Source organism: Toxoplasma gondii, chromosome VI (assembly GCF_000006565.2).
Source record: "Toxoplasma gondii ME49 chromosome VI, whole genome shotgun sequence".
NCBI lineage: Eukaryota > Apicomplexa > Conoidasida > Eucoccidiorida > Sarcocystidae > Toxoplasma > Toxoplasma gondii.
Window position 1 is genome coordinate 1520363 of NC_031473.1, and position 18652 is coordinate 1539014.

Below are 18652 nucleotides of genomic sequence, written 5' to 3' on the forward strand. Positions count from 1 at the left end.
TGTTGAGAAAGCAAAGTTAGCAGCAGTATTTTTAATGAACAGAAAGCAACCTGACTACCCTCTGGCTCTGACAAATCAATGACATCGATTCCTTTTCGACTTACATGTAATCCAGAAGCATAGTGTGCTCTGTAGTCGGTGTGCCCGTAGTTCGCTGTGACTGTTGCGTAGACTTTGTTGGACAACCAAACAACGCTGAAAAACAGCTAGTTAGAATGTGTTTTCAGCTGCGCATAAACGACTGTCGACATAAAAGCTAGACGAAGGCCTCAGCATTCTGGTGTTGCCTTAACGTCTGAGACTTCCCAATTTGGATACGCTGGATATGCTTCAGGCCTCAACGCGATACGCGTACCTGTTGTTAGCTGAAGGTTTCAAACATCAGTCACCATCGGTCTTTCCGAAAAGAGGGTTTCTTCTTGCCTAGCAGCAGCTACAGTTACAGCAGCGACGTGCTAGACACCCAAACATGTCACGCTGCGACACAGAAAAAGCGTTGTCCCCGTGGGGAGAACTGACTAGTAATCCTCACGAAGAGCTGGCGTTCACCTCCAGGGAATAAACATATTCCATGACGGACTGGCAGAATTACCATTTGACACCCACAACTGCAGAAATGCTGTCCCGGATATGTTGTTGGAAGAGAGGGCCCACACGAACTTCGGTGCAACTCTGATCCAGTACCTTTAGCAACGAAATCAGGCGAAGCAGAGATACACACTACCGGAGAGATCACGCAAATAGCTAAGAATGGGAACGAACTTGAGATTTTCATAGGGACATAACCCGCCCTCATTGATAACAGTACGAGGGCAGACAGCAATCTACCACTAGACAACCACTTTTCCACCGCGCAGGAAGTTCACGTGGATTGCGCATTACCATATATTTGAAGTGACAACGTATCGTTCAGGAGGCGTGATAACGTAGAAGAAAAGGTTGGACGATCGCCGAAGGTCCCTCAAGGGAAAGCAGAAATGACAACAGACTCGATAGTGCGAAGTAAAGTCACATTGCATGGCAAACATGTGACAGAAAGCCCACAGAAGCCGCGATGCAGTGCTGCAGGTTCTCCATAGCAGAGCTCCTGTCTCCCTTGTGCTCGTGGAACAACTGTCACAACTGGTGCCGCAGCGATAGTGCAACGTTCGTCAAGGACGGAGTTCTTCGGCCTTCCACCTGCCAGGCATTGCGGGAAAGTCAAATATGACACAAAACCCACCACAGAGCAACACACAGCATACCAACAGTTCGGTTTACTGAAGGGGATCATGCTCGCAAAACCATTCCATGGAAACCGTTATAGTGGCGGCGTTTCGATCTGACTTGAACCCGCGTTCGTGAGACTTTTGTCACTGAACGCACAGCACGATGCTGCTTGCGGGTGATGGTCGAAATCCTTTTCTCTTCGTGCAGGAGCTTTCCATTTGCTCGTATCCGCCCCCCGTAGTCAGCGCGTTCGTGTATCACAACGGAACGGCGAAACCAGGAAAATGCATAAGCTGACACCGCAACGGGTACAACAGCTACCGACGATCAGTTGTTCTTTTCGACAGGAATGTTTCCTCTACTTTCGTCTGTCAGCTCAGATATCGGAACTCGACTCCTTTATGCACCACTCGAACCGTTGCAGACAGTACGTTGCAGGTGGAAGCTTCTCGACGATAACGTTGTCAAACTAGCGTTGAACCACCCGCCGGACATAAGGCGTTCTTTTCGGTTGGTTGCCTCTCGCTGCTATTCATCTGCAACAGTGCCCCCCAAATGCGACGCTTATTTGATTTAGTACCGAACCCCGTTCGTTTTTCTGTGGAAGCTGTGTCGGTCGCAATCGCGACCTTCCTGCATGTTAGGAGGTGGTTCGTCCGCGCAGTACACAACTCGCCTTTGTAGTTTTACCCCCACAAGTTTACATCAACTCGAGCTTTCGTGTGTGTCACTGACTGCTCAGGACTGAGTCGAGGCGTTCTCGCAACTCTCTGTTTGCGCTATGAACCGGTGAGAGCGTCTGTTTTGCCGTTCACATCGGCTGCAGTCACACGAATGGCAGCTACGTAGACTTCGTTTTCGACCTGCCACTTGGCGGTCCAGCGAACAGTAACAGCTTTTTCGGTTCTGCTCGGTACCCGACAAAGAATTGGCTCCCGCTGACAACTCGCTGCTGCACACAAGCGTCGCTGACTTTCTCTGGCAAAAGCGTGTGATGAAGAAGCTCTCTTCCAGCTCAAAAATACTGTTTCTCGACTCAGTGACCGGGTGTGCAGACATCCCGCTGGCGGCCTTCGTTTACCCTAGTGGCACAACAGCTGTGTGCATGCGCGCGGTTCACCGCTGGTGTGCGTCCCATCCGGCGCGGGAAATCATCGCCACCGGTTTGAGACTTTCAGTTTTCGCTCCGAAACGTTCCGCCTGGAAGCAGCTGTCTGACGTATGCATGTCCCGCTAGAAACTGCACGCTTTGCGGCTTTTGGCGCCGCCGTCAGTTGCCTGCTCTCGCTAATGCCACTGTACTCAGAGTGCGGTCCCAGTTTGTCCGTGGCTGGTCTTTGCCGGTTGCGTTTTTTCCGCCCGCCAGGCACGCAAAGGGTGTCAGCCCCAGCTGAGTTCCACCGTCCATCTTTGCCCCTTTTTTAATTTCAAATTCTTTTTCCATTCACGAGCACCTTTTAGGTTTGCCTTTCCTCCGCCTTTCTCTGACGCTGCGTCCAGCCAGGACTCACGTGACGAAGAGAACGTTCAAAGGAAGCAGCTTTCTGGCACACGCAGGACGACCCTTTTTTTTTGCTGGTGTCCAGTTCTGCATTTCCTACACGCTCCTGCACGGTTGTGTTCGCGTTCCCCGGCCTTTTTTTTTTGCTTGTCAGATACGGCCTTCGGGTTCGCCAGTGTCTCACAAGCAAACAACTCGCCTCGTTTGACGCCCGTGAACCACGGAAGGCAACGACCCAGGAGCACTGCGAATGCGTGAAGGGAAGTTTCGTGAACATCCTTGCCACTGCGTGTTGTGAATGCACCCCGAACCCGGCGGTCGGCTGTCTGGTCGCCCCCGTTCAGTCAAGAATCGGAGCGACGCACTGCCGCTCCGAAGAGCGAAAGGCGTCTTGCCTGGCGGCTGCCGTGTGCGCTTTCCACAGAACACAGCGGGGTCGTCGTCTTTCATTTTTCCGCCCTTCGTTGACTCTTGGCTTCCGTGCGTCTTTCTGAACCAAACGGTCGAGCTGGCTCCTCGACCGCACCGTGGAGACTTTTCCGCCGCTGAAAGACGATTCTCCAAAGTTCTTTCGCTGTGCCACGGTTTCCCTCCGGAACCAAGTCGCTTGAGCGCTAGCACGAGGCTTGAGTGCCCCCCTACTCGTTGTTTTCACGTACAACTTTTTCCTGCCGTTCTCGTCACGCTTCAGAACCATGGCGTATCCTCCAAGTGGCGTGGACGCTGACAAAAGTGAGCTGCAGCAGCCTCCGAGGCCGTTCTGGGGGGGGGGGACGGGGGCTGCCCGCCCTCCACGTTCAGCGACCTCGACTCAAAACTCTGCAGTCAACGGACGTCTCGGTGTATCTGATCCGTGTGCCTATAGCCTCCTCCCTCCTCCAGTCCGCGTGCCGCCATATATCTATGCAGTTCACATGCTTATACATAAATATATAATATATATATATATACACACAATATAATATATATATATATAGGTGAACATGTGTGCGTGAGCATGTGCACATATTCGCGGGGAGGAATTTAGAGATTTAGTGCGCCTGCGCGTTCCTGGTGGAGGCTTTAGAGGGGAGCGGAGACGTGATCTGCTGCTTTCCACGTTATGTGCCGTGAATTTGACAGGGAAGAATTTCTTGCGTGAGTTTGTGCGTTGCATCCTGAAGCCGGGACCCTCCGTAGCTTTTCTGGAGACGCGACGAGGTCCTTGATGGCCTTTCTCCGATGACGTCGTATTTCTCTGTGGCGTCTTCGTGTGGAAGCGCCGGAACCTCGGCTTCGTATCGAGAGCTGCGTCGGCATCGGTCCCCGTCTTCTGAAGTTTTTCTCTGCACCACCCGGACATCCAGAAACGCAGATGGGTGTCTCACGCGAAGCGAGAAGCGCACGACAGGCATTCCATGGGGTCGCCAGCTGTGTGGAGACTGCCCCAATCACCCGCAAGTCGGGTGCGAGTGTTTTCTCTTCTTGGTGGACATCCATCTTTGAAACGTCAACCTTTGTCTACATCCTAACATCGGCGACAACCTGTGCAGAACTCGTGATTTTCACGTAGGGAGTTGCCTTCCTCCGGGATGTCGCAGCCTCTCCTGCTCAACTTCTCTGCGCCTGTCGGGCGTTGCCTGACCTGTCGCCGTCTCGCCTTGTGTCGCCTCTCAGGCTGTCCAACCGTCTACTCGTTCGAATGGAGGCAAATCCTTTCGCGTTTTCGCGTGACTCCTGTTCTTCCCTTCAGCCGTAGTCTTGGCGGGGATGCCTCTTTACCCAGTTCCAGCCGTGGCGGAAGGCCCCCAGAAGAGTCGAGGATCACCCGCGTTTGATTCTGCATGCGTTCTTGTTTGCAGCCAACCTGCGCCGCGGGCGGTCGCTCCTCGTGGTGACGAACGACAACCAGTACACGCTGTCGAGCACTCCACCTGAGGCAGAGCAGACGGAGACGCAGCGGGAGGCCTCGCGCCCCTTGCATGCACGAGGCGGGAGGCCTGTGCGGAAACTTTCGTTTCGCAGACCGCCCTCGGGAGTTGCAGCTGCATCCTGTCGAGAGATGCTTGGCATGACGCGCCTGGCGTCGTCGGTGGGCAGTCAGAACTTCGGTTTTGGTGGAGCCTTCTACGGCCAGCCTCACCTCTCCAGGGACTTGTCCTCCAGCAGTGCCTTCCCGGTGCATCAGAGAGAACAGAGAGCTCGAACGCATCTCCACTCCGCAGACCTCTTCGATCGAGTGAGTTCAACTGGCAAACACGGACAGCGGAGGAGAGAAGAGGGGAAAGGGGGAGGAAGGGGGAGAAAGGAGAGCGGAGTCGAGCGAGAATCGAAGGACAGAGAGAAAGAAGACGGGAGACAGGTGAGAGGGTGAGGAGAAGCGGAAGATGGGCGTCACAGAGAGAGCAATCAAGTCGAGAGAGGACCAGGAAGAGCAAGAGCGAGAGTGAGGTGAGTGGAGGAAGAGCAAGAGAGGCAGACAGTGAGAGGTCGGTAAAAGAGACGTTGAGAGAGAACTCGAGTCGGAGAGAATGCCGGAAATGTCCTCGTCGCGTTTGTTGCGTACATGCAGACGAGCCCAGTGCAGAAGGCGCGGCAAGCGTGGACTTGCACGCTGCCTGCGGCTCTCGACGCAGACACCCACACCCTGGTTTCCGGTCCACCTCTGGATGCGAAAGTGAAGGAGGCCTTCGAAGCAGGACCCCTGGCGCAGCCTCCAGAAGTCCAGAAAAAACTGGAGGCACTCTTTCCCGCCACCTGGGGCTTCGAGTACACAGAAGTCGCTCCAGGACCTGTCGAAGTCGACGGTACGTACACCCCGCACAGAGAGGTGGACACGACACGCTGATTCGCTGCACAGAATCCGCGAAAAAAAAGTTTAGCGTGTGAGGAATCTTCATCTGAGGAAAGTCTCTCGGATCGCGGGCGTTCCAGAAGATGAGCACGCAGCAGGCATTCTGCAAAGGACGTCTGCACCTTTAAGTGGAAATACGCAGATCCAGGGTGTCATAGAAGGGTGGAGAAACCTCGGTATCTCCATTCTGACGCGAGCTGTATATACCCCTCTCTGTACGTGGATCTTTTCGTGTCTATTGTGGGGAGTGGAGATCGAGATGGTGAGACACCCATCTGTGGCTATGTGTATATGTGTATGGATGTATGCACGGATATTGGAAACCAGAAGCATCTTCTAGGGTGTTCGACAAAAGATGTCAAACGATGACAGAAGATGACATAGTGCTGTGTAGATGCAAGCAAGATCGGCGTGGTGTGATGCAGCATTCTGAGCTGGAGATATAATATCTGCATGTATATACATATATGTGTATGTATGTATTTATTTGTGTGTTCAGTGTACTTGCAGCTCGGTGTTCGTAGAATGTCGGAGTGATTTTCTCATTCGTTCCTCCCTTTGTGTGCTTGTGAACGTTTCGAGTTTACTGTAGCCTTCCCTGTGTGCCGTCTCGCATTTTTGTCTCGCAGTTGTTGACGCGCCGCGAGTGTTTACCGTGCAGATCTTTCCGTCGACAAACTTTGGGTTTTGTCTCTGCTTTCCCTGGTTACCATGAAAAGCATCCGTGTTTCTTGCGGATTCGCAGGAGGCGAGGGAAGTCGGCAACGCGTGGTGACGCGCATTGGAATCGTCTTGAGCGGGGGGCCTGCCCCGGGAGGACACAACGTGATCGCTGGATTACACGACTTTGTCAAAAGCCGACACCCGGACTCCGTCGTCTTCGGATTCATGGGAGGCCTCGACGGTGTGATAAACAAAAAGTACAAGGTAGGCGAAGCGAGCCGCGAGAGACGCGTTGCTCCAGCCGCGTCTGGGCGCGTGGAGTCGACCCAGTTTCTTCGCAAGTGTATGTCGCGCCAGAGGCGAAAGAGGAGAAGGCGCGACCGAAGCCTGCATGCGCCAGCGACGCGGAGCGCTCTAAGAAGGGAGGAGCGCAGGCGCGTCGCTACGCCTCCTCCTGAACGTGAGACGTAGACGCCAAGAAGACAGGCGAGTGGAGGACAGATGTGAGACGTGGAACGAACTGTTTCGGAAAGGAGGACTTGAGCGACTATGCAAGGAGGAGTAGGTGCCGTTGTGCGTCGTCAAGAAAGGATAAGAACGTCCGACGAGGAACTTGCTTTTTGTTCAAATCCGTTTCCTCTGCTTGTGCCCAGGTGCTGACGGACGAGCTGATGAACCAGTATCGCAACCAGGGAGGCTTCGACATGCTTTGGTCCGGACGTGGAAAAGTCAACGGCGAGGAAGACCTTCGAAAAGCCAAGGAGGTAGGCCAAGACCTTCCGCGCAGCTTCGGGTCTCTCTTCTTCGTCTTTCCTCGCCTTGCGTCCGCTCCATTTGCCACCGTCTTCTCTTCCTTGTCACCCACCATTCTGCGTTGCCTTCTTCTCTTGCTTCTTCCCCTCCCTCTCGTCTCTCTTCTCTTCTCTCTCGTCTTTCCCTCTCTCTCTCTCTCGTCTTTCCCTCTCTCTTTCTCGTCTTTCCCTCCCTCTCTCCTCTTCCTGTCTGTCTCGCTTCTGCCTCCCTCTCGCTCTCGATGTCTGTCGCTCTCGGTGTCTCTCGCCATCGTTTTCTTTGCAGCTTGTTTTTCGTTCGTTTGCTCTTTAGGTGTGCGAGAGCCTGGAGCTGCACGGTCTGGTGCTGGTCGGCGGCGACGGGTCGAACAGCAACGCAGCGCTGCTTGCAGAGTTCATGCAAGTTCATCTGCCTTCCTGCGCCGTCGTGGGCGTCCCCAAAACGATTGACGGAGACCTGAAGAGTCCGCTGATCGAGGCTTCTTTCGGCTTCGACACCGCCGCGAAAACGTACTCGGAACTGATCGGCAACCTCTGCACTGACATCAACAGCTCCCAAGTAATACGGCGAAGTCCAGACCGAAGAGAATGAAGAAGAAAAAGGGAAGGCAAAAGAAAAGAGGAGGGACAAAACTGCAATAAGTGAGCAGAATCTGAAGAAGGGAGATGCCGCGGGGACGGAAGGGATAGGCGATACAGTGGGAGACAGGCCTCTGACAACCTAGACAGCTGACGGTGACATGTAAACAAGAACCGTTCTCCTCCAGCCGCGTTCGCATGCACATCATATAAAGATATTCACACCTGTACCGGGAAATCTACACCCATTCCTATATATAGAAGAAGCAGGCGTATGTATGCAAAAATGCGTATGTTGTGTGCATTTGTCGCTCGGTATGCTTCCATCCTCTGAACCTCTGTTCACCTTCTCTGCGTCCGGGCAGAACGCCGTTGTCCAGCTTCCTCTGCTCTAGGTGTCTGCGCGATACTGTCGGTGGCGCGTTCGACTGTCTTCGCAACTCCAACCCGCTCCCCCGCTCTGCGGGTGCATGCACCCCTCATGTTCCGTGGCGGTTGCGGTCTTGTTTCTGCAGACTACTTATCACTTTGTGCGAGTGATGGGGCGCAGCGCCTCGCACCTCGTCCTCGAATGCGCGATGCAGACGCGTCCGAATCTTGTTTTCATTGGCGAAGAAGTCGACGCGGCGAACATGTGCCTCGCGGACATTGTGAAGCAGACGGCGGACCTGGTGATCGAGCGACTTCATGCGGGGAAGCGCTACGGGATCATTCTCCTCCCCGAGGGGCTCATCGAATTCATTCCTGAAATGAAAGTCCTCATCAAGGAACTCAACGAAGTCCTCAGCGCAAACGATGGGGTACGGAAAACAAAAACCAACTGAACCATCCAGCCGCTCTTCGTTGTCTGTCGAGAGAGACAGGGAACGAAAGGTGCCTACTCATGCCCACCTTGAAATGTATATTTACGTATATACATATATATACATATATATACATATATATATATATATATACATATATATATATATATATATATGTATATACATATATACGTATCTGTGCGCATGTGAGTAGGTGTGTGTTTCGAGAGACATGATGTCTCTGTTGCCGATCCGTTCAGTCTCGTGGATGACATGAATTGCACAGGAGGACAGATCCACATGTCCAAGAAGCGTTTGTGACGCTTTTTCTCGTTCGTACGAACCTGGCAGGGTGTCGCTGGGTTTCCTCATGTGCGACGCGCGAAGTCGGGTGCATGCGTTTTTCAGAAATTCTCTCCTGACAAACTCACGCGAGCCAGAAGTGTATGGGACTACCTTCCCGACATGATTCAAGACCAGCTGATGATGGACCGAGAAGCGACAGGGTACATTCAGGTAACTGCATGCGAGTTCGAGTCGCTCTCGTTCAACGTCTCTCTCGAGCGTTTCTCGCATTCACAGATGGCCGAGCGTCCGTGTGGGTCGTCGCGTTCCACTTCTTTTTTACGCTATTCAGAAGCGCGCATGTCGGTCTCTTGTCGGTGTCGCTCTGCATGAGGAGAGCTCGACCGCGACGAAGGCCGCGCTCTCGAGCAGAGAGGCTCTCTGGTCTTGTGGTTCTGTGACGTGAGCGACGCGGTTTCTTCCTCCGCTCCTCGATTGGCGGAGTCTGGATTTCTCCGCGTTTCTCCCCATCAGGGCCTGAGAAAATCCTTTCATTGTCTGTGGGTCTGTGGATGCCTTCGCAGGTGGCTAAGATTGCGACTGAGCGCCTGCTGATTCTTCTGCTAGAGACGGAGCTGCAGAAACGCGGGTATGACCCTGACCAGTGGAGCTTCATGCCTCACTACTTCGGCTACGAGGGCCGCTGTGCAATGCCTTCCAACTTCGACGCCAACTACTGCTACTCGCTCGGATACACTGCAGGTGCGAACATGTTCACCCACACTCGCAGAATTCAAATGCGTCCTTCGTGCATGCGTACACATCCAGAGGTGGACCAATGTCCCTCAGCTGCCCACAGAATACATGTGCACATACGTAACGATATATATATATATATATATGTGTATGTATATATATATATATATATATGTATGTTTGTATATATATATATATGTATGTATATATATGTATATAGATGTACGAATATATTTATGGCGAAGTGGACAATGCCGGTAAACATTGTCAAGCCAGTGAGAGTAATCTTAATCGGCACCCGTAGGAAGAGGGAAACGGCGTCCCTACTTGAGTATGTGTGAGTGGATGACTTGTGAACTTTGCGCTGGATATGCGGTGGAATGGTAACTGACTGCAGACTAGGAAAGGGGAGGTTGTGTCCTTTCCACGGTCATCGGTGGAAATTCAGAACCGTGCATGCCGTTCCGGGTGCTTGTCGAGTCTCGGGGCGGGAGGATTGGATTTGCGTTTTTTCCAACGGCCACTGGATAGCGCTATATCTGAGCACCTGACACGACGGCTCCGAAAGGTCCAAGAGACCTTGCATCCGGAAAGCAAAGACGTCCAAGGTGGAACGACCGACTCGTCGACGCGAAGGATTCAGTCCGAACGAGACGCATGTCGACGAGCATCTCTAGATCTGGACGCCGCCAAGTATAGATCTGTGTGCGTTTTTGTGTTTCAGGCGTTCTGGCGGAGAAAGGAAAGAACGGATACATGTCGATTGTGAGGAACTTGGACCAGCATCCATCGCTATGGACTCCGGCAGGTGTACCTTTCACCAAGATGATGTACGTCAAGCAAGACGCTCAAGGAAAAGATTTCCCGGCGATTGTGCGTTCTCTCGTCTCTCTCGACGGTTCGCTCTTCAAAGTCTTCTGCGAGGTGAGGCGACTCGAGCTCCTTTCTTGTCTCCTTTCCCTCACGTCCTCTTTCGCGGTCTTCTTTCTCCCTTGTCTTTTGTTGTCCTCCTCTCTTTCCCTCTGCGTCCCTTTCGCTGCCGCGTTGCACGGCTTTTGCTGTGTCTTCTCGTTCTCGTTGTCGCCTCTGTAGTTTGGTACTAAGGTCAGTGAAATATCAGCAACGAAACGTATTTGACGAACATAACAACATAGAAGATTATGCTGCAGGACATTTAAACTTTACACTGGATCCACAAACTACGCGACTCAGGGGCACCTTGGGTTTCTGTTTCGCCTCCCCGGTCGGAGGCGGATGCCACCGGAGACCGCGTCGGTTTTCTCTTTCTTCATTTCTGTTTTCGTTCCTCTCCCGTCTTCTCCCCTCGTTGTCCCGACATGGATTCTCACTGCCCCAACGTTTCGTCGCGTTTCGCTCTCGCCTTCTCTCCTTCCTGCCGCCTTGCGCCTCTCTTCGCGACGCTTTCTCCCGTCCACGGTGCCTGGTTTCTCGTCGCTCTCTGCGCAGGTCCGAGATAAGTGGAAGCTGAAGGACTTGTACAGAGTACCGGGGCCGATTCAGTTCGCGGGCGTCACTGCAGACGAACCGTGCTACGCCGTCATGGTTCCTTCTGCAGAAGATCTCCTCGCTGGCAACGACCCTCGCGCGAACCTGACTTGCGTACGTCGGCAGACAGAGAAAGACCGGGAAACCACGCTAAACTGCATCGGATGTCTCTTGACAAAAGCTGAACACGGTCGTTCAAGACTGCGGGGACATCGACTTCACAACTGAAGGTCTCCTCAACTCCAACCTCTTTCTCATGCCCTCTCTGCAAGAAACAGCCGTGGTTTGCTTGGGAACTGGCGCTCGACTCTCGTCGTTGCCCCTCACTTCTCTTTGTGCTGCCGTCCCTACACACGGTGCATGGCCGTCGTCATCTTTCTCTGTCTCTCCTTTTTTCTATCTTTTGCCGCTTCCCAGTCTTCCTCTCTCCTCGTCACCTCTGTCTCGGCTTCTTCTCGTCCGGCTGTGTCGTTCTCTCTCCTCGTCGCCTTTTCGTCGCGCTTCCCGTTTTCTTGTCTCACCGTTTCTCTGTATCTCTGTGTACACGTTCAACCACATCTCGCGACTTCCCCGTCTATCGTCGTGCTCTCCTCGCGCACCGTCTCTCTGTTTGGCTCGTCCGCTTCGTCTGTTTCTTTTTATCGGCTCCTCGCTGAGTCCCTTCCGTTCTCTCCCGACCTTTGGCTGGATCGCGTTTCTTCTCTCGTTCGTTCTGCGCCTGCAGACCACCGGCGTAGTGGAGAAAGACCTGGGGACGTACTCCTCTCTGCAGCAGCAGCGTCTGCTGTATCGGCCGACAGTGCCTCCTCTCTGCCAAGATGCGAAGGCGCGAGCGCGTCCGTCCAAGCAGATGTTTTGCCGCGATCCGTACACGCAGCGCCAGGTGCTCATGCACTATCCGTACCTCTCCAACAGTTCGCTCTTCTTCCTCCACGACGTCTGCCATGACAAGTACATTCCACCCATAGGCTTCGGCGTCCGCATTGGGCTCGTCTTCATCTCCCGACAGTCGCCAGGCGTCGCGAACGTCCTTTGGGGTCTGCACGAGCGCCTGAAATTGGTGCAAGGGAAATGCATAGCCTTCTTCGGACTCAACGGCTTGGTCGACCGGAAGTTTCTCCAGATCGAAGACAGACACTTGGAACTCTTCAAAAATCAGGGAGGATGTGAACTGATTGGCCGGTCCACGAGCCACTGTCTAGGCAGCAGAGAGATGCAAGAGAAAGTCCGCCAAACCTGCGAAGCCATGAACCTCGACGGCCTCGTCATCCCCGGAAGCGCATTCGCCATGTCCGAAGCTGCCCTCCTCTCCGAGTACTTCCTCGCGAAACAGTGCAGAACCTCAGTCATCGGCATCCCTGCGACAGGTAAACAGGGAGGGGAACAAGTGCCAAGAGAGAGATGCAGAGAGATGCAGAGAAAGAGAGAAAGAGAGAAAGAGAGGTGAAGAGAGAGGGGACAGAAGGAGGAAGGGAGAAGACGGTGGTAGGAAAGACGCTGAGAGAAGAAGGAGAAGGATGAAGAGAACCGCGGGGAGAGGAGAAGAGAGGAAGGTGAAGCAGGTAACGCGAAGAAGCAGATAAAGCTGGAACACGGGTGCGGACGACGAGAGGGAACTCTGAGAAACGAGGCAACAGAAAGGAGAGCGACAGAGAGGGAAAGGACACAAAAAGGCGCCGATAGAAAGGAGCGCGCGCAAACGAGAGGAAGGGGAAGAACGAACCTTCTGAAACGGAGCCGAGTGTACACGCCTCGTTGCTCGCAAGGAAGTAATTAGCCTCCCTAAATTCTTCGAGAGTCGGAAAGTTTCGCTTCCCAGGCTAGGAACAAGGTCTCGCACCTGGCTACTCAGACAGGACCTGCGACAGAGGCGCGTGGTGTTTCGAACTGCATGCCTTTTGTGTCCTCGTTTCAGGAAGCAACAACTTAAGTGGAGAGTTGATCGAAACATGCATAGGCTTCGACAGCAGTACCAAAGTCTACGCCTCTCTCATCGGGAACGTCCTCACTGACGCAGCATCGATGCCCAAGTACTGGCACTTCGTGCGGCTCATGGGAAGACAACCTTCTCACGAGGTAACCATACACAGAGATGCATACATAAATATATACATATATATATATACATATATTTGTATATAGTAGTATACAAAAAGCATATGCATATATATATATATATATATATATATATGCCTGCATTAGGTGTGTCCGCGCGACTCGTGTGCGTGTGAGTCTGAAAGATTCTTGTGAAACTGTTGGCTGGAGGAACATGCTTCAGTGAGCGTGGTATGCATGCGCGCGTCATGCGAGTGCATGCACCTGTCAGTAGAGTTGTTGTTGCATGCATGCGTGTTGGGTTTTCAGGTCCTCGAGTGCGCGCTGCAGACACACCCGAACTTCGTCATCATCGCCGAGGAGTATGGCGCAGCAGACAAGACGTTGCTCCATGTGGTGCAAGACATTGCAGACGTCGTCTGTCAGCGCGCAGAGATGGGGAGGAACTTCGGCACCGTTCTCATTCCAGATGCGCTTCTTATGCATCTGCCGAACATGAAAATCCTTCTTGCAGAGCTCCGCAGCGTACTGAAGGAGGCAGACGCAAAGGGTGAAATGAAGAAGGCGCAGGTAACAGGCGCTCCTGGCGTTCGGCTCCGCTTCGGCGTCGGGCCATCGGCACTCAGACACCCCAACACAAATGCGGATGCTCTCAAGTCGACTTGTTCCTTGTCGCTTCACTTCATATATTGATACACCATAGCAATATATATATATATATATACGTGTATATGGGCATTTGCATGTTTCAAAATCGATATCTACGTGTCCATATATATATATATATATATATATATATATATATATATATATACTGCACAGGCATGCATGCATGCATGCATACAAATATACATACATACATACATACGTACATGCATATAGTATGTATATGTACAGAAGGAGGCAATTGCATTCGTGCAGTTCGTTTTATAGATGGGTTCGCATGTGCATATTTGTATATAGTGATACACGTGAACGGCTGTTTCATATCGTTGAACATGCGCATGGAGGGTGACTGCTCGTTGAAGACTTCTTTTTTGTTTCTGTGTGCAGCAAGACTTGAACGATGTGACTGACACAGACTCCTGCCCGCCGGAGTCTTGGGGTAGGCGCCTCACTCCGTGGAGTGCCGCCCTGTTCCGCAGCTTTCCAAAATTCATTCGGCGCGAGCTTCTGCAAGTCGACATGGGAGAAGTGAGTTTCTTCACAAACGAACTTCTCACCACTATGATACTCTAGAGCAACACGGAGCCGTGCGATGCTCCAGAGATACTCACATTTTCAATCGAATATATATATATATATATGCGTATATAGAGGTATATTGGTAAGAGTTGATGGAGACAGAGAGACACAGGTAGGTTAAGACACAGATCGTGCGAGGAAGAAGAAAGGGAGCACTGTTGCATAGATGGGGAGGCGCAGAGACTGACAGAAACAAAGAGGTGGAACAGTGAAGCGATAGATACATAGGTAGTTAGCGCAAGGACGACAGAAGCCTCTGGAAAGGGAGAGGTGCATAGAGAGGGAATGAGAGAGAGACGTACGGCGAACGAGGTGAGATGTACGTGGAACGACATGGAAAGAGATGTAGCCAGAGGATGGTGACGTGTGAAACACAGGGGGCTGTCGGTGGTGAGGCGCGCGACTGACGCCTTCATTTGGAGAGGACCTTCCTGAGTGCGTTTTTTAGATTCGTTTCGAGCGACTGGAGACCGAGGAACTGTTGGCGCAGATGGTCAAGGAGGAATTGGAGTATCGACAGAGTGTCGGCCGGTACTGTGGAAAGTTCCAGGCCGTCACTCACTTCTTCGGATACCAAGGGAGGTCTTCCATGCCCTCTCAGTTCGATGCTAACCTCGCTTTCGCCTACGGGTGAGACGCAGAAAACGCGAATCAAGTCCTCAAACTTCTTGTGTCCAGCGCGGCCATTTAGCTGCACCGAGATACGTCGCTGATGAGGAAACTGGTGACTCATGTCCTCAGAGAGAAGAGCACTTCAGGCGATACACGTTCAGAGAAAATGTTGACGTTTTAGAGAAGATGGACCCAGAGAGACACCGAATGTTTTTCTGTGCTGAAAAATTCAGTGCGTCTTCCTTGCGAGATCCGACTCCCAAACAGACGCGTCCCCCACAGTCGGTCTCGCGTCATTTGTCAGCGTAGCCGGTACCTGTCACGGTACTCGGCAGGAGTCAGAAGAGGATCTGTCTGCTTTTTCCAACGCCAGAGCTACGTTTCTGTCTCCGTATCGAACCCAACCTGTATATCTACAAGAGCATTCGCGTGTCTGTGTACGCCTCTGACGAAGCTGATACATTCATCTTCCCGAATTAAGTATATATATATATATATATATATGTATATATGTATATATATGGATATGTGTATATGTGGGTATGTGTATATATGGTGGTGTGTAGGTGAATGTCAATATCTGTGTACGTGCGAATGTGGAGGCGCTAGATCCAGGGTGAAATATAGCCGAGAGCAAGTCGATGGAAGACACGAATGTCTATGAAAGGCTTTTTGCTTGCCTGCGGTGTGCAGCCACCTGGCTTCGATATTGGTAGAGTCTGGAGTAACGGGTCACTGCTGTAGCATTCGCGGCTTGTGCGGACCTGTGAAGGACTGGCACTTGGGGAGCATTCCGTTCGTGACTCTCATGAAGCTGGTGCCGACTCCGCAAGACAATCCGACGTTCGCAGCTCGCGGTGGACAAGCTGGCGACCCCAAATTGACGAATTCGGCGAAGGACATTCGACAGCAGCGATCCGTCATGACCGACCTCCCCATCATCCCCAGTGCAGAAGTTAACCTCGACGGGAAGGCTTACAGGTCAGAACGCAGCAAAGCAGCGAGGCGTCAGAGAACAAGAAGAGGCAGGAGAGAAAGGAGAGGCAGGATAAGTGAAGAAGAAGGACATGCGTAGTAGAGCGGAGATATAGGCAGAGGAGGAGGCAGGCGAGAAACCATGCTCAGACAGAGTTGATGACGTAGTTTTTTGGCGGGCGGCGTTTCTTTTGTTTTTCGCAGGTGGATGAAGACAGCAGCCGAACAGTGGGCACTGGAGGATCGATTCTGCAACCCCGGCCCTATTCAGTTCACAGGTACACTCGAGTGTCTGTCCACTTGGCTTTTCTCTCTGTTACGCTTTCTGCTCTCTCTCTCTCTGCTCCCTTTTGTTTGCAGCGTGCGCTTTCCGTTTTTTCTCTCTCCATCGTTGCTCTTTGTTTTCTGTGTCCTTTGCCTCTTTCTCTTCCTCCTGTCTCCTTGCTTCTCGTGTGTGTCTCTGTCGTTCCGCGCTTTCGCTCTCTTTTTTCTCTCCCTCGTCTCGCGCTGCCTCGCTCGTGCAGCCGGTTGCGTCTCTGCCTTTCTGGAACGGCTGTCAGGTCCCGCGGCGAATTTCTTCAATCGGGAGTTGTTCGAGGAGCAGGCGGAGTATTACGACATGGTCTGTCGGGTAGAGCGATACACAAACATTCTGCGGCAGACATGCACATTTGGAGTCTCGGACAGCTTTCTGAAGAACGCGTATGTTTCTCTCACGGGTCTGCTCATGCTCGCCTTTCATCCCGACGAATTAACGGCGAAACTGCCGGCGCTGACGACCGGCGACGACGACGCCGACGGAGAAGGAGCAGCGCCGCCAGGCAGTGCGTTCTTCGGCAGAAGCGGGGAAGGCTTCGGTGTTAGTTTGTCGCGATTCTCGAAACGCGAAGACTTCTGAGAATGAACACGAAGCAGAGAATCTTTCAGAAATGGACAGAGACGAGAGCGTCACGGAGGCGCGTTTCTCACGACTCTCGTAAAACGCGAACTGTTCCCTTCGAGACGAACGAAGCGGAACGATACCGGAGCGTCGATAAGGGAGAACAGGGAGCGGCCGAAGGTGGGTGGAGAAAGGGAGGGGCAGCGAGAAGGGGAGGAGAAAATCCAGAGAGCGAAGACGAGTAAGAGAGGAGGAGAGGAGGGGAGAGGAGGAGAGAGAGGGGAGACTGAGAAGAAAAAGTCGGAGGAAGAGGCAGCGCGGCAAAGAGGAAAAGCGGGGGAAAAAGAAGAAAGTCGGTGACAACATGGATCCAGTGTGAAAACGAGGGAGGCAATGCAGGGAAGCCGAGGTGAATCGGCAGTCTCGTCGTGGAGAGTGTGAATGCTGTCGCTGCATGGATCTCCATTTCCGGCTTAAGGAAGACTCTGAAGACAAGGCGAGGAAACTGGGATAGACAGACAAGAGAAGAAAACAGTCTCGTGGACAGAAGATGGACGGACGCGAAGGCGTGTGACGTCAAGAAACGCGGACCCTGTGGTGCTTCGAAAATGCTCAAGGAAACAGAGCGACAGAGAGCATGGCGGCGGACTGACAAAAATGTTTTCAAACAAACCTGCGCGAGTGTGAACGGGTGGGGAGAGTGGAGACTGGAAGGTCGAGAGTGTGGATATTGTGACCGCCAACGGCCTTCTCAGTTTTCTCTTTCTTGTCGATTTTCTTCGCTTTCACTTATTGCATGCGTTCCAGTCGAACTCTGGTTCTCCTTTGTCTACGCTGTCTTGGAACGTTTAGAGGCTCGTGGGTGCGTTTTGTTTTCCCCGGAGAGCGGCGCCCTCAAGAGGGGGTGGCGACAAAGGATTCAGCGTTGCGCTAACTGCGCGCAGAGAGCTGAGAAAATCAAAGAGACCGAGTTGCGAAAATGGCTGCTGGCACAGGCGTCTGTGAGACAGCCGCTGTATTGAAAAATCAACGACAGAAGATCGAAGAAGTGCGTCTTCTCGGTCGACTGTATTTTACGCGTCTGGAAAGGCCGTCGGAGGCGCTGACACGCTGAAAACAGAACGCGAACGCTCTGGTGCATGGGGTGTACGTACAGCGTGGGAGCGCCCGGCTCTTGCCGTGTATTTTCCCCCGAACGTGTGTCCTTTCCGTGGTTCTGCTGTTCCCCTTCTTCATGTTTTTGGCTTTCGTCTTCGGTATCAACAGATCTTGCGCCCGCTGAGACGCGAGGGAACCTTTCACTTTTCGCTTGAACAGAAAAGGAGAAACTCAAAGCTCGCGTCTGCGCTTGGCACATCTAGTCGCCGATACACTGTTGTTGACGCCCTCAGCCTAGCCACGGGGAAGGCAACAGGGACGCGAGCGGCAAAGCGCTGAGCACATGCACGCGGCCGCACAGAGTTTCACTCGCAAGGCAAGCTATGACACCCTCACTTTCTTTCACATTCAAATGCCGACGTAAACACAGCTTCTCTTGCATGCCGCACTCCATGATGCATCCTTGTCCAACATATGTATATATATATATATATATATATATATGTTGGACAAGGATCTCTTGCTCATTTGCGTCATTTGCTCGGTTGGTAGTTGCAGTTGCTTGTTTCTGGAAGGCCAGCGGGACCTTCGGAGGACATTTCTCACGTTTGTTCACAGAGGCGAGTTTGCGCTCCGTGGGGGAGTCGACGGACACGTGGTTTCGAGTGAGTTTTCTGTCGAATGTGCAGTCGTTGCTTTTTCTCGACCGCTTTTCCTACGCGTTGGCGCGTGTGTTCAGCAGTCTCTGAGCAACAGTCTAGATCTGGCAGAGCGCGAGTTTTACGATTTTAAAGACAATGTTGAAATTCGCTGGTGCGTGTGCGACTCGCCTTCGTGGTGTTTATATTCCGCTGTCGCACC

At 52.6% G+C, this 18652-nt stretch overlaps 1 protein-coding gene across 1 annotated transcript; it reads left to right on the forward strand.

Annotated features, from left to right (window-relative positions):
- The first annotated feature begins 2395 nt into the window (after positions 1-2395).
- TGME49_240890 (6-phosphofructokinase) lies at positions 2396-18210 on the forward strand. The gene is made up of 19 exons (XM_002366667.2): positions 2396-3442; positions 4552-4928; positions 5262-5496; positions 6289-6470; positions 6860-6970; positions 7311-7556; positions 8092-8376; positions 8788-8895; positions 9249-9426; positions 10145-10344; positions 10888-11040; positions 11651-12293; positions 12842-13002; positions 13291-13551; positions 14035-14175; positions 14675-14856; positions 15532-15819; positions 16018-16091; positions 16374-18210. The coding sequence occupies exons 1-19, from the start codon at positions 3406-3408 to the stop codon at positions 16709-16711; spliced, it is 4200 nt and encodes a 1399-aa protein (XP_002366708.1). The 5' UTR covers positions 2396-3405; the 3' UTR covers positions 16712-18210.
- The last annotated feature ends 442 nt before the right edge of the window (positions 18211-18652 follow it).

Bases quoted from the DNA above. Each gene is read 5' to 3' on its own strand.
- TGME49_240890 (XM_002366667.2), top strand. From the start codon at position 3,406: ATGGCGTATCCTCCAAGTGGCGTGGACGCTGACAAAA. The intron at 3,443-4,551 runs GTGAGCTGCAGC...TCTTGTTTGCAG, and splicing joins TGGCGTGGACGCTGACAAAA to CCAACCTGCGCCGCGGGCGG. The intron at 12,294-12,841 runs GTAAACAGGGAG...TCCTCGTTTCAG, and splicing joins CATCGGCATCCCTGCGACAG to GAAGCAACAACTTAAGTGGA.